General features: G+C 37.1%; 1 protein-coding gene across 1 annotated transcript in view; it reads left to right on the top strand.

Moving 5' to 3' along the window:
- The window catches only part of LOC116754290 (bifunctional heparan sulfate N-deacetylase/N-sulfotransferase 3), a 137,927-nt gene that overhangs the window by 56,072 nt on the left and 61,187 nt on the right, over positions 1-20,668 (top strand). The window contains exons 4-5 of the mRNA XM_032632798.1: positions 12,291-12,476; positions 17,064-17,192. Of these exons, the coding sequence (XP_032488689.1) occupies positions 12,291-12,476; positions 17,064-17,192 (315 nt within the window). The remainder of the gene's footprint in view (positions 1-12,290; positions 12,477-17,063; positions 17,193-20,668) is intronic.

The raw sequence follows: 20,668 nt of genomic DNA, 5'->3' as shown, positions 1-20,668 counted from the left end.
ATTCTTTCAAACAGTGTCCTTTTCCCCCCTCTTTTCCAAGTTCAGCAGAACCCACTAATTTACATTAGCTGAAATGTCTAGTATCAGTTATGCAACTCTTTAGGTGAATGAGCACATTAACTTTTCTAAAATGGAAATAAAGATTATAGTATCAAATATAATTTAAAATATACTGAAAGACTTGCTGGCTTAAGGAACATATAATAATCCTTTGATTAGTTTGCTTGCCAGCTAGAGAATGAATGAATGTTATGATTTTTACTTCAGAGAAGCACTTTATAAAAAAGGGACATTAGATTTTCATTTTATTGATACTGAAAACAAAGTATAATTCTAATGGTCCTAATAGAAATAGAGCTCAACTCAGGATGCACAAAGTCTAGTCTGAGCTGCTAGACCACTTCTGGACTAATGCAAACTGCACAGTTAAGAAAGACACTAGCCATTGTTCAGAGCAGGATGGCCAATACGGTGAAGTATATAATTTACTTCACAAAAAGAATATCTGAAGGAACTTGGAGAGGGCAAGAAATAGAAGAGAACACTAAGGGATATATTATCAGGGTTAATATTAAACTGAAAAGTACTGGTGTGTCAATGCCAGTTATTACAATATTGAAAAGCGTCAATACCCCCAGTACCACCTCAGAACCTCCCGGCGCATGTCGCAAACCTCCCAACTGAAGGGACCTGGCTCGTGGTCTCCAACATCCAGCTCCAGCTCTACAGCTGGCAACAGGTCTTGACTGATCAGTGGATGGCATGCTGGCTGGTAAATATTTTGAATGTTACCCCTGAAGATGATTAATCAATCAATGAAAGTAAAATCCTCACAACTGCTAACTTTGTGTCTGCTTTGGCTTTTTCGTATCTTCCACTCCAAGTTCCCGATCATTCAGTAGTTTCTGTGAATTCTTCCTTTTGTACCATATCCTACTCCATTTCAAAACTTTCCATCCCCACTCCACTTCCAAATTTTTTATCCCACATCTGGATCATTGCAGCAGCATGCAAACTAGTCTCCCCAATTCCGCATTCTTTTCCTTTAGTTTATGCTCAGATCAGGGAAAACTGTGAAACTTGAAATCCTGTTATCCTGTTTTCCCTACATGAAACAGAACCTTGCATTTCAGTGAGAAAGAGTCTTGACTCTCCAGAGGAAATGTAGGAAGAGAACTCCAGATATCTACCAGACATTGTGCTTAGTGCTTTCCACGCATCTATCCTCAATTAATCCTCACAACCACCTGTGAGCCTAGTTATTCCCATATTTAAAATGCAAAAAGTGAGGCTCAGAGAGCTTATGTAATTTTCTTAAAATCACCTTGCCAGTGAAAGCTGGAGAAAGGATTTGATCCCAGGTCTGTCAAGTTCCAAAGCCCCCATAACCAACGTGGTTTGGGTGATTGAAAGTTGCCATGCCACTGATACTGCTATTGATTGCTGTTACAAAAACCTCACAACCAGAATATTACTTCCTGAAGAGTTATATTTTTTAAACAAATTCAGAACATTAAAATCTGGCTTTTACAATGTTTTTCTTTTCAGTCGCTGTTTATATGATTCATGTCATTTCTTGTGTTTGTGCAACCATCACACAAATATGGTGCAACGTCACTGTCCTGACGGCTATTATAAATACCAGAGGGTATGTAATAGTTATAACAAGCAAAGATCAATATCAACTTCTCTATTCTGTCAGTAATATTACTTCAGTTAAAATTAATACCATGCAGACTTAAAGACTCCTAGTCTAATCAACCTTTTATATATTTTCAGAAAGATTAAATGTGTTTGCAAATACTTTGGGAATTTGAGCCTGTGTCCGAATTGTTTATAGGTTTATTACCTCTCAAGGACCCCAAAGGTCCATGTTAAACTCATGGCTTCAAAATCTGAGAAAGCTGGATTAGACTAAACCCTTCAATTCCTCCACTATGTCTCTAGATAATTTCATTTTCAGTTATTTTGCTACAGCATAAAAAAATAAAGCTTCATAGATTCATTTTTTTACATTTCTACAAACTCCTTCATGTGTTTACTTGAAGAAATTTTAGCAATTCAAAAAAATCAACCTGGCCTGTGCAAAGTACAAGTGTTTACATAATTCTTTTGAGTATTCTTAAAAAAGCACACCCTTTAGAGATGTGTTTAGTTATGAGACACTCAACAAAGATATGAGGATAATTCAAAAATTTGAAGGGAACTCTAAGAGAGGAAAACAGCATGCTCTGTTAAATGAAACTAACTTGAAATAAACTACATAATTATTAGCGAGGACTAGAAGAAAATCTGTCACTCTCCCTGAAATAATTCTTTCTGCGAGGTTACAAGTTAAAATGAAGGTTAAAGCTGAGTATACATACCTTTTGTAAACCTTTTTCTGTATTGGTACTGAATTATTAGCTTAACTTTCGTTTCTGGAACTTCTTTTTTTTTCTTCCAGTTTTACTGAGATATAATTGATACACAGCACTGTATAAGTTTAAGGTGTGCAGCATAATGATGACTTACATACATCATGAAATGATTACCACAGCGAGCTAACATCCATCATCTCATATAGATGCAAAATTAAAGAAATAGAAAAAATATGTTTTTCCTTGGGATGAGAACTCCTAGGATTTATTGTCTCAACAACTTTCATTATATATTTATCATGTTGTGTATTATATACCTAGTACTTCCTTTAGCTTGTAACTGGAAGTTTGTACCTTTTAACTACTTTCCTGCCCATCCCCTACATCTGGTAACTACAAATCTGATCTCTTTTTCTATGAGTTTGTTTGTTTTTGAAATATAACTGACCTACAACACCATTTTAGTTCCTGTTACACAACATAGTAATTTGATGTTTTTACACGTGTTTCTGGAATTTCTTAATGCATTTGGCTTACTAAATTTCATTAAAGTTCTTCAAATAATTCAGCTATTAACTTGGGGTAGTACTTGAAGGGGAAGATGTAGTGTCAAGAAAGGGCTTTTGCTGATGTCATTGTTATGGCCTTATCAAATTTATGGTTCACCAAGGATTTTTTTTTTTTTTTTTTTTGCGGTACGCGGGCCTCTCACTGCTTTGGCCTCTCCCGTTGCGGAGCACAGGCTCCGGACGCACAGGCTCAGCGGCCATGGCTCACGGGCCCAGCTGCTCCGCGGCATGTGGGATCTTCCCGGACCGGGGCACGAACCTGTGTCCCCTGCATCGGCAGGCGGACTCTCAACCACTGCGCCACCAGGGGAGCCCTCACCAAGGATTTTTAAATTCTTTTTCAAATTTTTTCCCATTCAGGTTGTTCCATAATATTGAGCAGAGTTCCCTGTGCTATACAGTAGGTCCCTGTTAGTCATCCAGTTTAAATACAGCAGTGTGTACATGTCAATCCCAAACTCCCTAACCATCCCTTCTCCCCCTCCACCCCCACCCCATAACCATAAGTTTGGGGACCTAGAGATTGTCATACTGAGTGAAGTAAGTCAGACAAAGTGAAATATTGTATGATATCGCTTATATGAGGAGTCTATTAAAAAATGATATTTTGGAGATTAATCCTTTGTTGTTTCATTTGCAAAAAAAAAAATGATACAAATGAACTTGTCTACGAAGGGGAAAGGACTCACCAAGGATATTTATAGCTCCTACTTTATACATAATATCAATTACTTTTTCCTGAAGAAATGTATACTGTTTGGTAAAACTTTTTTTAGATAAGGCTGATAATGAGAGTGTATCTTCTTTTTATTTAGTTAGTTAGTTAGTTAGTTTTGGCTGTGTTGGGTCTTCATTGCTGCGCACGGGCTTTCTCTAGCTGCAGCAAGAGAGGGCTACTCTTCATTGTGGTGCGAGGGGCTTATCATTGTGGTGGCTTCTCTTACTGCAGAGCACAGGCTGTAGGCACACGGGCTTCAGTAGCTGTGGCACGTGGGCTCAGTAGTTGTGGCTTGCGGGCTCTAGAGCGCAGGCTCAGTAGTTGTGGCGCACGGGCTTAGTTGCTCCCCGGCATGTGGGATCTTCCTGGAGCAGGGCTCGAACCCGTGTCCCCTGCATTGGCAGGCAGATTCTTAACCACTGTGCCACCAGGGAAGTCCCATGGGTCTTCTTTTAAGGGATGTCTTCTCTTAAATAAGAATCCTGAGTTTTGGCAGGGGCTGGAAGTGATGGTAGAAGTATTCTTAGTTTACCTCTGTTCCCATGTTTTACTTGTTGTTTCAATAACAGAATAATATTAATAAGATGAAAGGAAATTAAATTGCACTTGACCTATAATGTTGCTTATATCTTTCATTCTCTACATCTCAGTAAGATAATTTGTTTTATTACTGCTACTTGGAACATAAAGAAATTGAGGTTTGGTGAAGTTGTATAACCTGCCCAAGGTTCTACGACTAATGAAGGGCATCACTGAGACTGAGCCCAGGACTTCTAAATTTGTGCTTCCTCCACGATACTAAACTGTTCCCTATCCCCAAGATTCCCTGATAGACATTGATCATTTATTGTCATGGGTCTGACATTGTTTTACATTTTTTAAAACTTTCATTGAAGTATAGTTGATTTAAAATGTGTTAATTTCTGCTGTACAGCAAAGTGATTCAGTTATACACATATATATTCTTTTTCATATTCTTTTCCATTATGGTTTATCACAGGATATTGAATATAGTTCCCTGTGCTATACAATGGGACCTTGTTGTTTATCCATCCTATGTATAATAGTCCGCATCTGCTAATCCCAAACTCCCAATCCATCCCTCCCTCCCGGAATCTCTTTGAATATGGGAAAAATAAGATTCTTTTCTCACTATATAGTTAATCAAACACTACAGACTCTTCTCCAGATCTGATTGACTTCAGAGTGACAAGATCATACTCCTGTTTTATGAGTTACTGTAATGACATTCTGTTTCACAAGATCTCATTATTAACACCTATATCCAAAGACTTCTGTACCTTTTGTTACTGTAGCCATTTTTTTTAAAAGCCAAACTGTGAGACAAAGAATATCACCTTCCTGGGGCTTCTGGACTCATAGGAATATCACTAACTAGGGAAGCTTGCCTCAGCCTTGACGTTCAGTGTTTTTATTGGAGTTTCATTTCATAGACATGATGACTGACTGACTGCATGATTGAACTCAATCTCCAACTCTCCTCCCCTGCCTAGAGGTCAGGCTGATATAAACTAGCTCAAAGCCCCAACTCTCTAATTGAATGGTTGGTCTTTCTGGCATGGCCAAACTCTGAACTGAGTCACTTTGTTAACATAAACTCAGATCTTTGGTCTCAGGGACCCACCATGAATAACAAGACATTCTTATAACTTAGAAAATTCAAAGGATTTAGGGCTTACCTCCCAGCAACCAGAGATGACGAAGACCAGCCAGCTTTTTAATTATACAACAGCTGCCAACAGAGGATGATTTTAAACTCTTAAACCAAATCTATTAAAAACAACATGATCATCACTGCAGATTTTTCACATACCAGCTGGCAAACAGAATTTATATTATGAATTAAAGAGCACCCTGTTTAAAAAAAAAAAAAACTAGAAAGAAATCTAGGGGCCAGTTCTATAAATATTAACCAAATTTATGTAAATATGCCTATCACATTTTACAGCATTATCACTTACTTAAATATGTAGGAAGAAAAGTACACATGTTACTTTAAGATTGGATCATGGATTAAAAATAGTGCATTTATATTTAGCATCCAAATATGACTGCTTCTAAAAGCACAAAGATTATGTCAAAGAAACACAGGATTTTAAATCTGAATCTTAGTGACTACTTGTACAGCCCCTTTATTTCACAGTTGAAAAAAAATGAAAAATCAGATTCTTATACTAAGGTAATTATTTCTTTCAGGATCTTTCATTTCATACCACGCCAGAAGTACTTCCATTTATCACAGGAACATATTCTAATATTTACACTCTTAGCATTCAGTACCAAACCTAATTCCCTAACCTAAAGATAAATCCTGACTTGCCTGGTTTTGTCCTAGATGAAGAAGGAAGTAAGACTCCTTCAAATAGTAACTTTAGGTACATTGGGTCACCATCACTGCCATTTCTTACTTCTCCCGAGTCACAGCAATTGCTATAGGACTCCTTTAAGTGCCAGAGGCCCCACAGTTTCTCATAAAATTCATGTGTGGCTCATTAGTATTACCTTAGAAAAACAGTCTTTAGAAGATTTAAAATGCTTCTCAAATTCAAGGGAATAGTTTCATAAATTTGTTTTCTTGGGCTTCCCTGGTGGCGCAGTGGTTGAGAGTCCACTTGCCGATGCAGGGGACACGGGTTCGTGCCCCGGTCCGCGAAGATCCCACATGCCGCGGAGCGGCTGGGCCCGAGAGCCATGGCCGCTGAGCTTGCACGTCCAGAGCCTGTGCTCCGCAACGGGAGAGGCCATAACAGTGAGAGGCCCGCGTACCACAAAAAAAAAAAAAAAAAAAAAAAAATTGTTTTCTTCACATACTGTGTGTGTATGTGTTATGTACATGCATATGTGTATGTGTATGCGTGTGTCTTTTAGTGAAAAGGTTCTAATTCCACTCTCCAAACAAACTCCTATTATCTGGAAAAATGTATTATTTTCTACGTGAAATAATACCTCAAACAGCCACAGCTTTTAAGAAAGGCACTTTAAAAATCTATTTTTAAAAAGCAATTTTTTCTAGAAACAACTCCAAAATATACCACCAATATAAACATTGGGAAACTTTATTGCAAGCCCATTTTTAATTGTAAATGTTAATTCTCAATACTATGAGATAGTTAACCAAAGCATGAACTTCTACATACTGAGGAAATGGGACATTCTAACCCAAATGTACTATAGGAAAGCATTTAGAAGTATTTTGAAATTATGTGGTAATGAAGTTTTAGATTTTTTCTACTGTAGAGTATAGAATGTCTGTTTGACTTCCTATCACTGTGCATTTTTTAAATTACATTAGTTTGTATTCTTGCTAATCTGAGAAATATGGAAATAGGCAACAAATCTTCAGGTCATTAGTGTAAATTTAAAATGTTCTCTTTAGAAAGACTGAAGTAGAGAAAAATATTAAAGTAAAGTATCATTTTGATAATTAGCAAGAATTTAAATAAAGAAATATTATCAAGGAGAGTAAAAAACAATGATTTCTTCAGGAATGAAGTTACTGTGTTTCTCAAATACCTAAATGCCAATTTTTTTTTTTAAGTTTTGGGGAAGTTTTTCTAAGAAATTTTGAATATCATTATTGAATATCAAATATCACTCTTTGCTTGATAAAATTGTGTTATCTTCACATTCTCCATGTGGAAACATCTGAATACACAATTTAGGAAAATCTTGCAATTTTTACTTCTATACAGTATAATTTAAATATAAATTCATAATAATAAGTGTCTGTTTTTCACTTGAATCATTTTTAACTACAGTCTCAAAAAGTGTTTTCAAGTATTACTTATCTAGATGTTAAATTTCTCTGTGAGTTACCATATGTCCATTCTGCAGATGAACTGACAGTTTGAGATAATTGAGAAAGTGAACATCAGAATGAAAGGAAGGCAGTCAGAATCAGTTCACACAATTGTTCACTAATATTTGTTGACTGCTTATTGTTGGCAAGGCACTGGCCATATAGCAGTGAATAAGACAGAACCCAGAACTCACAGAGTTTATTGTTTAATGAGGAAGAGAGACATTAAAAAACAATTATATGAAGCAATATTCACTTACAAACTGTGCTGTGTACCATGAAAAACAAATGAATGCTGCTAAGAGAAGTCTTAATGTGGACTTCATTTACACTGAGACTTGTCAGTGGAGGCTTCTCTGAAGGTATCACAGAATAAAGTACCTAAAAGAGGTGCCAAATTTATCTAAGTGAAGAATTGGAGTAGGGAAATTCCAGTCTGGGTAAACCACATATGGGAAGATGCTGAGGTAGGAAATCGCTTGGTGAGTTTTGGGAAAAGATTAATGTAACTAAAATACAATGAAAGGTGGAGGGTAGTGCAAAATGAGGCAAGAGAGAGAAGCACGGTCATACCATGCAAGGCTCATGACCACCCTAAGAATTTTGTATTTTATCTTAAGTGCAAGGGGAAACCATGGAAGGATTTTGAGTAGAAAGTCACATGGTCATATTCGGGTCTTTTAAGTATTACTCTGGCTGCTATGTAGAGAATGGATTGGAAGCAGGCAAGAGAGGAAATGGGTAGAATGGTTAGGAGCCTATGCTTGAAGGCCATGGGATAAAATGGTAGATTGGATTAGGGTGATGGTGATGATGATGATAGAATTGGAGAAAAGTGGATGGATTTAAGATTTATACTAGAGGTATACTGATAGGACATGATAATGAACTAGATTGAGGAGAGAATGAGGAAACAGGTGTCAAGAATAGCCTCTATCTTTTTGATATGGCAACTAGTTGGTTGATAATACGTCATTTAATGGCATGGAGGAACCCTGGGGAGAGAGCATTTCTGGTAGAGCTGAGAGGTGGAGATGAAGAGTTCAATTGTGAAAATAATTAATCCCACTTGTGTTCTAAGTATTTAACATACATTTTATAGTAAAGAGCCATATTCCCTAGTCTTTTTGGTCCACTTGCTTTTTTAGGGAAGTTTTTACATAGGTTACAGAGTTCCTAGATCTAAGATGCTAGTTTCAATCAAGGATTCATAAAAAGAGTAAGGAGAATTAACTTTTTAAGCTAAAATGTCTACTCTTTTAAACTTTTTGCCCCCAATTCCAAAATAATAATGTACTTAATTTCAAATTTAAAAATCTGGAAGAGAATAATCCGTCAAAAATTTAGCATTACAGGGCTTCCCTGGTGGCGCAGTGGTTAAGAATCCGCCTGCCAATGCAGGGGACACAGGTTCAATACCTGGTCCAGGAAGATCCCACATGCCGCGGAGCAACTAAGCCTGTGTGCCACAACTACTGAGCCTGCGCTCTAGAGCCCGCGAGCCACAGCTACTGAGCCCACATGCCACAACTACTGAAGCCCACGCACCTAGAGCCTGTGCTCCACAACAAGAGAAGCTGCCGCAATGAGAAGCCCGCACGCCACAACGAAGAGTAGCCCCCACTCACCGCAGCTAGAGAAAGCCCACGCGCAGCAACAAAGACCCAATGCAGCCAAAACTAAATGAATAAATTTTAAAATAATTTTAAAATTTTAAAAAAAGAAGTTAGCATTGGGACTAAATCTTCTGAAACATAATAGTCTGCATCCCAGAACATACAGACCTGCAATCTTAGTCCCAACTTTTCTACCCAGTAAGATTTCAGGTGTTCTCCCTGGTATTGAATGAAAATTTGGGGGCCGATTTATGTTGCCTTCACCTCATTTAAAAGAGACCACCTACTAGCTAATGTTCAGTGATTCACAAGCTGGAGGCACATGGTTGCGGGTATTTAGATCAGGAGGAAAGCAGGCCCAAGAAGGGATAGTGGGATAGAAGTCACAGAAGCCTCACAAGGGAGAATCCCCAAATCTACCCTTTTCTTTTACTGAAAAAAAGGGTGGCCCAGTATTTTCATAATTTCCACATTAGAGTTGAGCTAAGTAGGACGATAGCTTATTTTAAAATGGAGGCAGGGGGCTTCCCTGGTGGCGCAGTGGTTGAGAGTCCGCCTGCCGATGCAGGGGACACGGGTTTGTGCCCCGGTCCGGGAAGATCCCACATGCCGCGTAGCGGCTGGGCCCGTGAGCCATGGCCGCTGAGCCTGCGCGTCCAGAGCCTGTGCTCCGCAACGGGAGAGGCCACAACAGTGAGAGGCCCGCGTACGGCAAAAAAAAAAAAAAAAAAAAAAAAAATGGAGGCAGGCCAGTAATGACGACAATAATAAACAACGTTCATTGAATGTGTATCATGTTTCAGGAACTGCACTAAATGCTTTCCGTGTATTACATTATTTAATTTCCTCTTAACCTCTTATGAGGCTTAGGGGTCATAAATCATTCTCCAAAGTCCACACAGGTTGTAAATGCAAGAGTGAAACGGCCAGTCGTGTTTGACTCCAGGAGGGGAGTTTTCCGCCACTGTACCACAATGCACCAGCACGCAAATAAAAGATGAGACTGAAAAACCTCAGTATTTCTTTAGTGTCAAAAGCTAAAAAGAAAAACACAAATTGTGTATATGATGGTTTGCAAATATTTGGGAATATTCCAAAATAAGGGAAATGTCTCTGCTGTGCTGGACCGTCCTTTTCTTACATAGTGTTCTGAAGAGATAGCTGACCACTTACAGGTATTTAAAACTACCTTGAGCTTTCTGTCAACATAATTTCTCACAAATTTGGAGGTATTTGAATTTTATAATGTAGTTCCTGTCATTGTGAATTTCATTCTTGCTTCTTCCTATACCCTTTTAAAAACTGATAACCCATAATTCTTCACAATTTTTCTTCAAATTTCTGTGATTGAAATTCATTTTCTTTCAACTGTTCCATTATCACTGCACCCCTATTCTTAAACCACTTTAGATGAATACTTCACTGACCTTTTCTAACACAAAGTATGTGCTGGTAAGTAATTTTTAGCTGAAAAAAATTGCCTTAGTTTTTAAAAACAGGGGGGAAAGAAAGCAATGAGATATTTCAATTCACTTTGTAGTGAAATTCTAAATGATAACAATAATTGCCTAGTTATGGTAATTTCTAACAAAGATGAAAATAAAATGAAGAACATGAAACTTCCCTCTCACCCTTGAGGAACACAAGCATAATCTACTCCACCTATTCTCTTCCTCATAGCAACAGTGTGGCATCTCCCCTTTCCAGCATCCTCAACTACAACTGTCTGAGATGAGTTTTGAATGATGAACAGTTTACAAGATAAGAGGAAAGGGGCATTCCAGTTGGGTGGACAATATGTACAGTGTACAGCAAAGACATGAAAGAAATCATCAGAAACTGGGGTGGGGAGGATGAATGCTGACAGGAGATCGGCTATGTTAGGTTGGTTGTGAGCCTTTTATGCCGTATTGAAAGAGTCTGACAGATACTTAGGTAATGACAAATGATTGGCAACCCTTGTTCCTTCTGCGTTCAAGTGCTCATACACTTCCTTCACCTCCTGTTATTCAGGTTGAAAAACAAAGCTAGCCATGCCTTTTCCACTTCTCCCATATGCATATTTCTACAATTCAGTGCGTTTAGCAGCTTCATACTATGGTTCTTTGTATGTGAAATTGCACTTTGGCATGAAGACAAGCGATGACCAAGTCAGAGGAAGTCTATTTGGGTAGAACTTTTGAAGAATACACAGCAGTTGAAAAATACAGATAGAAAAGTAAAATATTATTCAGGAGAAAAAATACATGTCTACTACTGACACCATGAGTGTTCTTTTAATAAAAGACATCTCATCTTTTATGCTAAAGAGACTTTATCAGGGATAATGGACCATCTCCAATGAAGAAGAATAATCACAATTACACAAAGCTTTCCCAAGTCCCCTCCAAAACAGTCTAGTTGTCACGTAGATTTATTTTCAGAATTTCCAGACTTGGTCAGGACCAAGTGAACAGAGGAAGCAGTGAGAGAGAGACAGAGAGAGTAATTTTGAAATGACTTTTTAAAACTGGACTCATTTTATATACTAAAGCTGGATTTCAAATCAACTAAATTTCCAGATTGTTTGGCTCATTCAGTACCTTCTCCTTTCACTATAACCAGGGCTTTGGCTTCAAAGAAAATTGTTCTATAAAATTTTACCACATTTTCTAATCAAAAGTGTGTGCTTCTAAACGAGGCAGGGAACGTTGTCTATTACCGGGCCCTCTTGCTGAGGGAACAACAGAAACGTGGCAAACTTGGTAGAAACTGGGCTATAGACAAAATAAAATCCTGTTAGCAAGTCTAGTGAACGCAGAATGTGTTCTGCCCCTTAAGAAATGCTGGTTTTATTTTGTGGGGAGTGCTGAGTGTTGTCTGTCGCGAGTGTTTGTCGTTTAACTTACTGAGATCGTGAAGATAGGTGAGTCACAGGTGACTGTGACAGGAGGCACTGAATGCAGGCTCTTTCACATTATTCATTAAAAGCGCTAGTCCTGTCCCATCACCTCTTAAACACACATGTATCATCATCAAAACTGGTGGAGTGGCTATCAGGCCTCATGAAGTCTGGAAGTCTTAATGTTTATCACTTTAAATTTTGCCATACAATTAAGTAATGATGGAGTGGAACAAACGTATTTATAGTACATTTGAAAATCCTGGGATAAAAATAGGATCCAGATAAATCTTCCCACATGCTAACTAACATTTGCTTGGCCTTAGGAGCATGGCATTCCTACTGACATGGGCTACGCGGTGGCCCCTCACCATTCGGGCGTCTACCCTGTACACGTTCAGCTGTACGAGGCCTGGAAGAAGGTTTGGAATATTAGAATCACCAGCACTGAAGAATACCCACACCTGAAACCAGCTAGACACCGGAAGGGCTTCATCCACAAAAACATCATGGTGAGCTTCCTCTGGTATGCGTAGGGTGGACCTCATTCTGCCAGACTTAATTCCTCATTTGAAGAAAGAACAAAAGAGAAGAACTAAATATTAAAAGCGTAACAGAAGGAAAAGGTCCACGCAGCAGGAAACATATTTTTCATACCCAAGCAAAGGACGTTTTCATCAAAGTCACTTCTTTTCAATTCTTCAAATAAAACTTTAAAATGTTTCTTACTGACACTGTTGCTATTAAGCAGGCACTGACATTAAAATACTAAGGAAACATTACATCTAACTTGCAGATAATTTACAGAAGCCATCATTGCTTCAAAAAGTTATTTAGCATGTAAAACTGACACCATCTCTCTATATATAAAAACCATGTCACTCTTGCCAGGCTGTGTCCGCTTTATCATATCAGACTAAAAAAAAACTATTTACAACAAAAAGCCACATGTCCTGCATAATCATTAACAGATCGTAATATAGAGTACAAATGAGAGATGATGTTAATGAAGTCATTTCTATCCATTGTCGAATTCTCTCCAAAGCTTCTCTATTTTGTTTTGTGTTTTTACACTGGTGACAAATGTATACGGTCAAGATATATTATTACCTAATACTTTGTGAGACCTCTCAAAGTAAGTAATTAAATCCTAATTTTTTCCGAAATCAGAAAATCTAAAGAGCACTGGTGAAGTTAGGAGTAGGCCTCCTGATTTAGACACACACTGGGAAGGAACACCACGCAGAACACTATGTGGTCAGGTACCATAACACTGTCAAACTGTGTTTGAGCAGATGTCTACCTTCTAGAATTAGGTGTAACTGACTTCTTTTCAGACAGTTTTCCTATGTCGGCAAAAATTACAGATTGGATAATGACATTTGTATTACTACAGATAGGATAATGAACTTGGATCAACTTCCACCTTAACTTTTCCCTCAATAAAAACTGTTGTAAATGCTATATGGGGACATAATGGCCACATTTTATCCCACCTGCCATTCCTCCTTACTGAAAATGAACTCACTGTGCCTCCAGCTGCCAGTCTTTTGACTTGGCTTCTATTATAATTTAAAAGTATGCCAGTACTCTCCTGTCATGTTTAAATCATATGCAGTCTTAGAATAATAAACTTAAGTCTCCAAGGACTTTATTCAATGGTGTTCTCTTTTGTTTCTGTTCCTCTCTGTAGTACCAGAAAACTTGCTTGGATATGTCCCATGACATATGTTCATCTTTGTTTCTCCTGAAAACATATTTTACCTGTATTATAAATGCATGAATCTGGCAGGTATTAGAGGCTCTAACAGATTTCCTGTTTTGAGGGAACTGTCCCTGAGGTTCCACTTATGCAGCAATCCGTGGAAACTCTGTTTGCTTTGTGGACCCTTGTATGAGAATTTCCTAGTGGGAAATGTTCCAAGTTGATGTGTAGTTAGAGAGGACAGGGCTTGAAGTCATACTAATAGAGTTGTAAGTGGAGACCAGAATAGCCAATATGCCCTCCTAGGGAGAGACTGCAAAGAAAAAAGAGCAGGGAACTGAGGAACAAACGTTCCTTAGATCACACCCATACCCTGTTGTATGAATGAGGGAAACTGGGTTTTGATGATCTACTCACAAATCAGACTTACAAGGCCTTAAATGAAACTTATTATCTTCCCTTCAAACTAGCTATTGGTCCTGCTGTCTCTAATTCAGTTCTGCAATTTGAACATCACACTGACCCCCCATTTCCAATCAATCTTTACATTCTGTCAATAATTCCTTCATAATATTTTTAAATTTCACTTCCTTTCCCACAGCCTAATTCACTACCTTGACTTTCATTTGTAAACCGTGGTGCTGGTTTCTACTTCGTTTATTTACAGCTTCTATCCACCACTCACTTCAGTCCATACCATGGAAAGTGCCAACCTTTTAACCCTAAAATGCTGCCTCATCTTGCCTTCCTAACCTGATTCTTTCCAGTTGTTTCCATACGCCTTAACTTGCTCTTCAGGGACCTGAAAACAATTTAAACTGTCTACCTTTCCATCTCTTGTCCGGTAGCTAACACAGACTCACTCCAGACAAAAAGGTCTGCAGCAATATCACTGTGTCTATGCCTTTGTCATTCTTTCCACCTTGAAAGACCACTTTCTGATCACTCTCTACCTATTCCTATTCCCTTTATTCCTCAGTATCAAGTTCCATATCTTATATAATTTAATGTAAAGCACCTTGGTATATATATAGCAGCTCAATACCTAGGTCAGGCCTACACTGATCTTATTCTCCTCTGAATTCCTATAACACATCCTCTTGCATAACTCCATTAGGAACATAAAAGCTAGATTCAAGCCTTATGTACAGGATATTGGCTTTAGGTCCACTGGCCGAGATTCCTATGACTATGGCTTTCATAACCATCTCCTAGTTATTGTCAGGAGCTATAAGGTTTCCAGGGGCTCATCAACATCTCAAAGTTTGAATTTGATAGCATTACACTCCCAGAAACAGTTCTAGAGAGCAGTTCACAGCAGAATGCCTAAAACCTCTCTTATTCCTTCTCTAACACAAGAGAGCCATTTCAAGGAACATGTTCAGTGTCCTGTGGCATTGGATTTAGGGAGCAAGGCAATGCGATATGACCCTCTTACACTCTGATGATCTTCTCAGCCTCCTTTGGTGGTCCACTGACCATCCTAGGGCTCATGGTGACTCTCATCCTCTCAGCAAGTGTGATCCTCCCCAGAGTTGCAGGGTAAAGCCTGACACTTCCTCTTCCCTCTGTTCAAACTCAAATAATTTGAGAAATAAATGAAATTCAAATTTCTTTTCACTTCTCTCTCCCTTTTGCATAGAATCAGCTAGGCAATCAAATCCCAAAGTTGGCTCTGTATGTTGCCATAGTTTTTCAAGCAAGATATTCAAACTGAATCCTAAAAGCGATTCAGAATCATGCATGTTAAAATGTAAAACTAACCTGGCGTTTAATTACATGTAGGCATTTCATTATTTAGCTTTGGGGTACTTCTCTTTATCCCAATATACCTTAAATCCTTCAAGAATATAAAGGCTATATATCTTTGTGTTCTCCCACCTGGACTTGCAAAGAATCTTGAATAAATATTTGTTAAATAAATAACTGCTATGTAAAATTTAATTTCCAGGAAATTACATGTTCGTGAATTGTTAGGGGATATATTTGCTTCAGTTAGAATACCTCTGCACTTAGTTCTTTTTTGTTGTTGATTTTGTGCATAACATTATGAGAATGCATAATGCTTTGAAACATAAACATCATCAGAGCTAATACTCTGCAATTAAACTGAAGTTCTTGGAATGATTTCATCAAGATAAAATAGCTTCTAAGGATATAACTTTCACCAGTTTGCCAAAATAAATAGGATAGATACAGTTTTGATTTACACTGAATATGTAGTTTATTGATTGAGCTGGGAATTATGTTTTCTAAGAAAACTTTCCAAGGACTAGATTGAAATGTATTAAATACATACTCAGTATATTTCTAGGATGTTGCAAAGCATGGGGATTCCTGTACAGGTAATATTTTGAAAGCACTTACTGAATCAATTGTGCTTTAAGAATCAAGACAAAAAAAAAATGACGATCCGTTTGCTTAGGACAATAAACAGAAGACCTGCCTGTGTAAGATTCTATAAAACTTGGATCCCTCCAAAGTATACTAATTCATTTTCTGCTACTTCAAGGGTGTAATGACAAATGCAGGTCATAAAGAAGTCATTATATAAAATGTAGCTAAAGTTTGTGCCATCTTGCACAGCTTTTTTTCACCCCTTCTTTTATAATTGTACTGATATTTCAAAAAGAATTTGAAAAAAAATCCTTATCACAAATATGTATAACTGAAGTAAATAATGGCTTTTATATACAAAGGATGAAAAGAAGACTTTTTACTGAGTGACCTTTTTATCATTTTGTTTCTGAAACTTTATAAAAATTACTAACCAAATGCATCATCTCTTTCTTACTTTTGGAACTGGCAGGCTTCAGACTTAGAATTCAGGGCAATTACTACAACCTACAGTAGTCCTTTCAGAGTAGAACGGGAACTATGATTCGTGTCTCAAATATTTGTTCTAATTTAACATGTCATTTCCCAAGAATCACATTAAGTTAATAATTGACTTCATTTTCTAATGCATGTGTAGAATTTGATAGAAGTATTATCCTTAAAACTTTTGCCTACTAGAATTACAATGTAGCACAGGCAAGTCCAGTATTTTTAAAGTCTAATTTTTACTTTTTGTTTGTTTGTTTTATTTCTTAAGATGCTGGAACATACTAGGCTTCATAACAGAAGTAATGACTTGGAGATTTAAAATAGATAAGTGGCTAAAATAATTCAAAGTCTATCTTAGTTTTAACATATTTCTTCCACTCTCTTCAGTATTCCTGCTGTAGTGATGTCATCCCCACTTTCCCACATTGTGAAGAACTTTGGGGGTGTTAGTTAAGAGTTGAATAATGACACCAGCTTGCACATTATTTTCCATGAGGGAAAAAGCTAAGTTTCAACATATTAATTGGTTGAAAGGAAATTTTTCCTTACCTGTTCATTCTTCCTTCAGGTTCTTCCAAGACAAACCTGTGGGCTTTTCACTCACACAATTTTCTATAAAGAATATCCAGGAGGTCCTAAAGAGCTGGACAAGAGTATCCAAGGAGGTGAACTTTTCTTCACTGTGGTCCTCAACCCAGTAAGTACTTTGAGTTATTCTCCAAATAAATAATGAAAAATGACAGGGCAAATGACAAAGAGGCCAGGGTTTTGGTAGTTATCAGCCAATCAAGATGAAGTTTCAGTTCTAAAATGGTAGTTAAAAACTAAATGGGAAAAAAAAAAAAAACTAAATGGAAGCACATCTAGTAATGGGGGCAAACTAATTCTACAAGTAGTAATGGCATGAGGAACTTACGGAAGAGTCAAGGAAGTGCTCTAGCAAACCCTCCTCTGCGTTGGAAAGTGATCAAAATTTAGAGATTCTTGCTTTTATGCAGAGTAAGATTTTTCACCTATAAAACTCTCCAATTCCCAATGGGACCAGTTTTCCATTTAGATGACTATTCTATTTTTTTCTTATTTAAAGTAAAAGTAGAAGCAAAATGGGAGAGGAATTAGATAAGCAAATAGGGTCACTGTTGGAACATTCACATTAGATCTTATCTTGCTGCATCTCAGGCCAGGGCAGAGCAGCCTGTTTTATTGGGCTACTGTTCTTCCTCCTTTACTTCTTAACACTAGGGTGCCAGCTCCCAAATGAACCATTTGTACGTATTTCTGCTTGAGGCCAGTGTTACAAAGTTGCATAGAAAACGAACTAACTGAAGTAAGGTGTATAAGGAAAAGAAGGGATTTTTATTTCCCTTCTGAAGGTCACTGACATAAAAAGTAAAGCTGTATTTATTTATAGTAAATTTGTCCCTGATGTTAGCAATATTCAAGATGGAAAAAAATGTAATTTTCCAAATGTGAAAAAAATTCTATCAGCATAAAAGTTAGATAAGAGAGGGATAAAGAGAATAAAATTTGAAAGACCCCTCTCTTGACATTAATTTTACAGGTCTTGCAAGTAAAGTTTCAGATATTTTTCATTATCTACTGGTATTCAATAGCTATCTATTTCTCAGCTCCTAGAAAATGAGATAGAAGTAAGAGTAACTCATCTTTGGGCAAAATCAAGATGTCTCTCCAAAACTCACCATAGTTTGAAGTTAATAAACTTCTTCATACCCCCCAAAAATATAAATAATTCTGAGTTATATATCAGAAATAATCTGGTTCTTCTAACTTTTCTATTCTTAACAAATGGAAGTATCTTTGGAATCATCTCATATGGTTTTGTTCTCTTTTTTTATCAATTCAGCCACTAATACACAGGCAAAAGAATTAAACTAATGCCTAATGATGAACTGAAAATTCAGTTAAAATATTCTTAATATGGTAACATTTTCATCAATAATTTTAAGATTCTTTAATCTATAATCTATAAAATTCTGATGTTTTATATTTCCTTTCATCATAGAGCAACTGTGAACAAGTAATCATCTATTTGATTTTTTTAACCAATAGTTGCTTTGGCACTTAAGAAATTCCTGGTGGTATTGTAATTTCAAAACTTTCTAAACCAAATTAGTTTTATTTACCATGGAAGAAATTCAAAATAAGGTCATTCATGTTCAGTAGATTTACAATAAATATTATATTTTTTACTAATTAAACACCAAAGTATTTTCTTAATTGAAAAAAGATCTGGTGGTAAAGCTTATGCTATTCTTGGATACTGATTTGGACTAAACTAACTGAACAAACTCTTTAAACATTTAGTAAACCTTGCTACTTTTCAGGCCTTTATCAATAACATTTGGCAATTTTGTTTGTCTTGCTGAGGAGATCCACAGGGAATAAAGGGGAGAAAAAACTTCACGAACTTGTTCTTTTCTGATTCAGAAAACTTTCAGTAGACAGTTACTTTCAGATAAATGCTGGTATTCAAAATAAATGACAGGTCTTGTTAGACGCCATAAGACATGCAAGGAATCCAAATTAACTTCATCTGGCATGTGAACTATGATTTTTGGAAACAACTGTCGTTCCCTAGAGATTTGTGGTTAAGAAGCCCACTTCTAGACTCAGCCCAAGTCTTACCCAAGGAAAGATTTCTATCATTAGCTAGTGATGTTTGCTTTGCAGAACAGAGTGAGGCGTAGTGGTCTGTTTCCTATGAATTCTCCATCCCAAAATTAAATGTTTAGATAAAGTTTGTATTAAAATTAAGAAAGGTCCAGGTGCAGTTAGGCATACTAGTAATTTGGCAGATGACACTCTTTTTAGGCCAGAATGAGAATGAGAAACGCTTGATGGAATCAAAGTAGATATTAGCTGTAAGAAAGAAGAATTTTAATTATAGTGGATTTGAAAGATAGCCATTGTGAGCTTTAGTAATACTCCAGGCCTCGATCAGAAGTATCATTTTCTGAGAATGCTGAATGAGTTTGCTGTTTACTTCAAAAAGGTAGATGTGCATTAGAAATATACATATGGCTTTTAAATATATTCAAATATATTTGAATGAGTTGAAAATGAAAATATAAGCAGGATTTTATTTAATGCGCTTCTAAATTTTCTTCCTATATGTCAACATAATATCAAGGTATTCCAATAACTTTTACCAGTATTGTGGTGAGAGGTGGTTACAGTGAAGTACCTCTCAGAGTTAAACTAGAATAAATCACAGCAAAGATAAGTATGTTCCTTAAACAGAGTAACTCTCTGGCCTAAAATGTTCTACTGTTACCAAAGTATTTTTCACTGCTAAAGAAAAAAGTGTCAACCTTGGAAATTTAATACGAAGAGCTTCAAAGACAATGTTAGCACTGCATAAGGGAGAGAAAACCTTGGCCTTTTCCAAATGAGTATTTCCAGTGTCACAGGCCACACACCTCGGATGTGGGTTGGATGCAGAGACTTTATTAGACGCTGAGGTTCAGGTGCACTTGAGAGGTGGGCCCATCAGGCTGTCTGAGCCTGGGACCACTAAGAATTCAATTCTTCTAATTCCCTTTCTGATTCTAAACTCAACCAGCAACTTCCTGAATATAGTTTGCTTTTCTATATAAATCCTACTATAGGAAAAGAATATGTCCATCATAAGAACTTGTACTCACTAGAACAGTAATTTGTAGCACAATTTTATAAATCTTTCAGTTGGTGAATACTTCCCACTTAACCTGATAACCAGGAGAGGACCCTCCAATTGTATATATTTTAATATTTCAGTTCCTCTATAATGTATAATTCTCCATTTTAAACTAATGGATGAAATTCTGTTTCTATTTATCAGTTTCAATTGTCTTTGCTAATTTGATTCTGCCCCCCAGAAATGGACACTGTCTGTCAGTGTACTGAATCAGGTGTTGGAGCCCATCGGGCTAAGTAACAGGCCCTGAAGTGTTTGTTGATTAATTCAGGAAGGTAATGAATTACCTTATGGACCTACCAGGGGAGAGAGCCACTAGAACTGCCCCAGAGTCACTGTTAGCTATAGACACACAAGCACAAAATTTCTACACAAACATGTAATACACCCACACACAATATTCTTGATCAATTCATAATGCTCCAAGTACCCTTGTATATACTTTAAAAAATAGTGAGAAAGAGTCTACTTACTTT

Source organism: Phocoena sinus, chromosome 5 (assembly GCF_008692025.1).
Source record: "Phocoena sinus isolate mPhoSin1 chromosome 5, mPhoSin1.pri, whole genome shotgun sequence".
Classification (NCBI taxonomy): domain Eukaryota; kingdom Metazoa; phylum Chordata; class Mammalia; order Artiodactyla; family Phocoenidae; genus Phocoena; species Phocoena sinus.
This window is presented reverse-complemented; position numbering and strand designations above follow the sequence as displayed.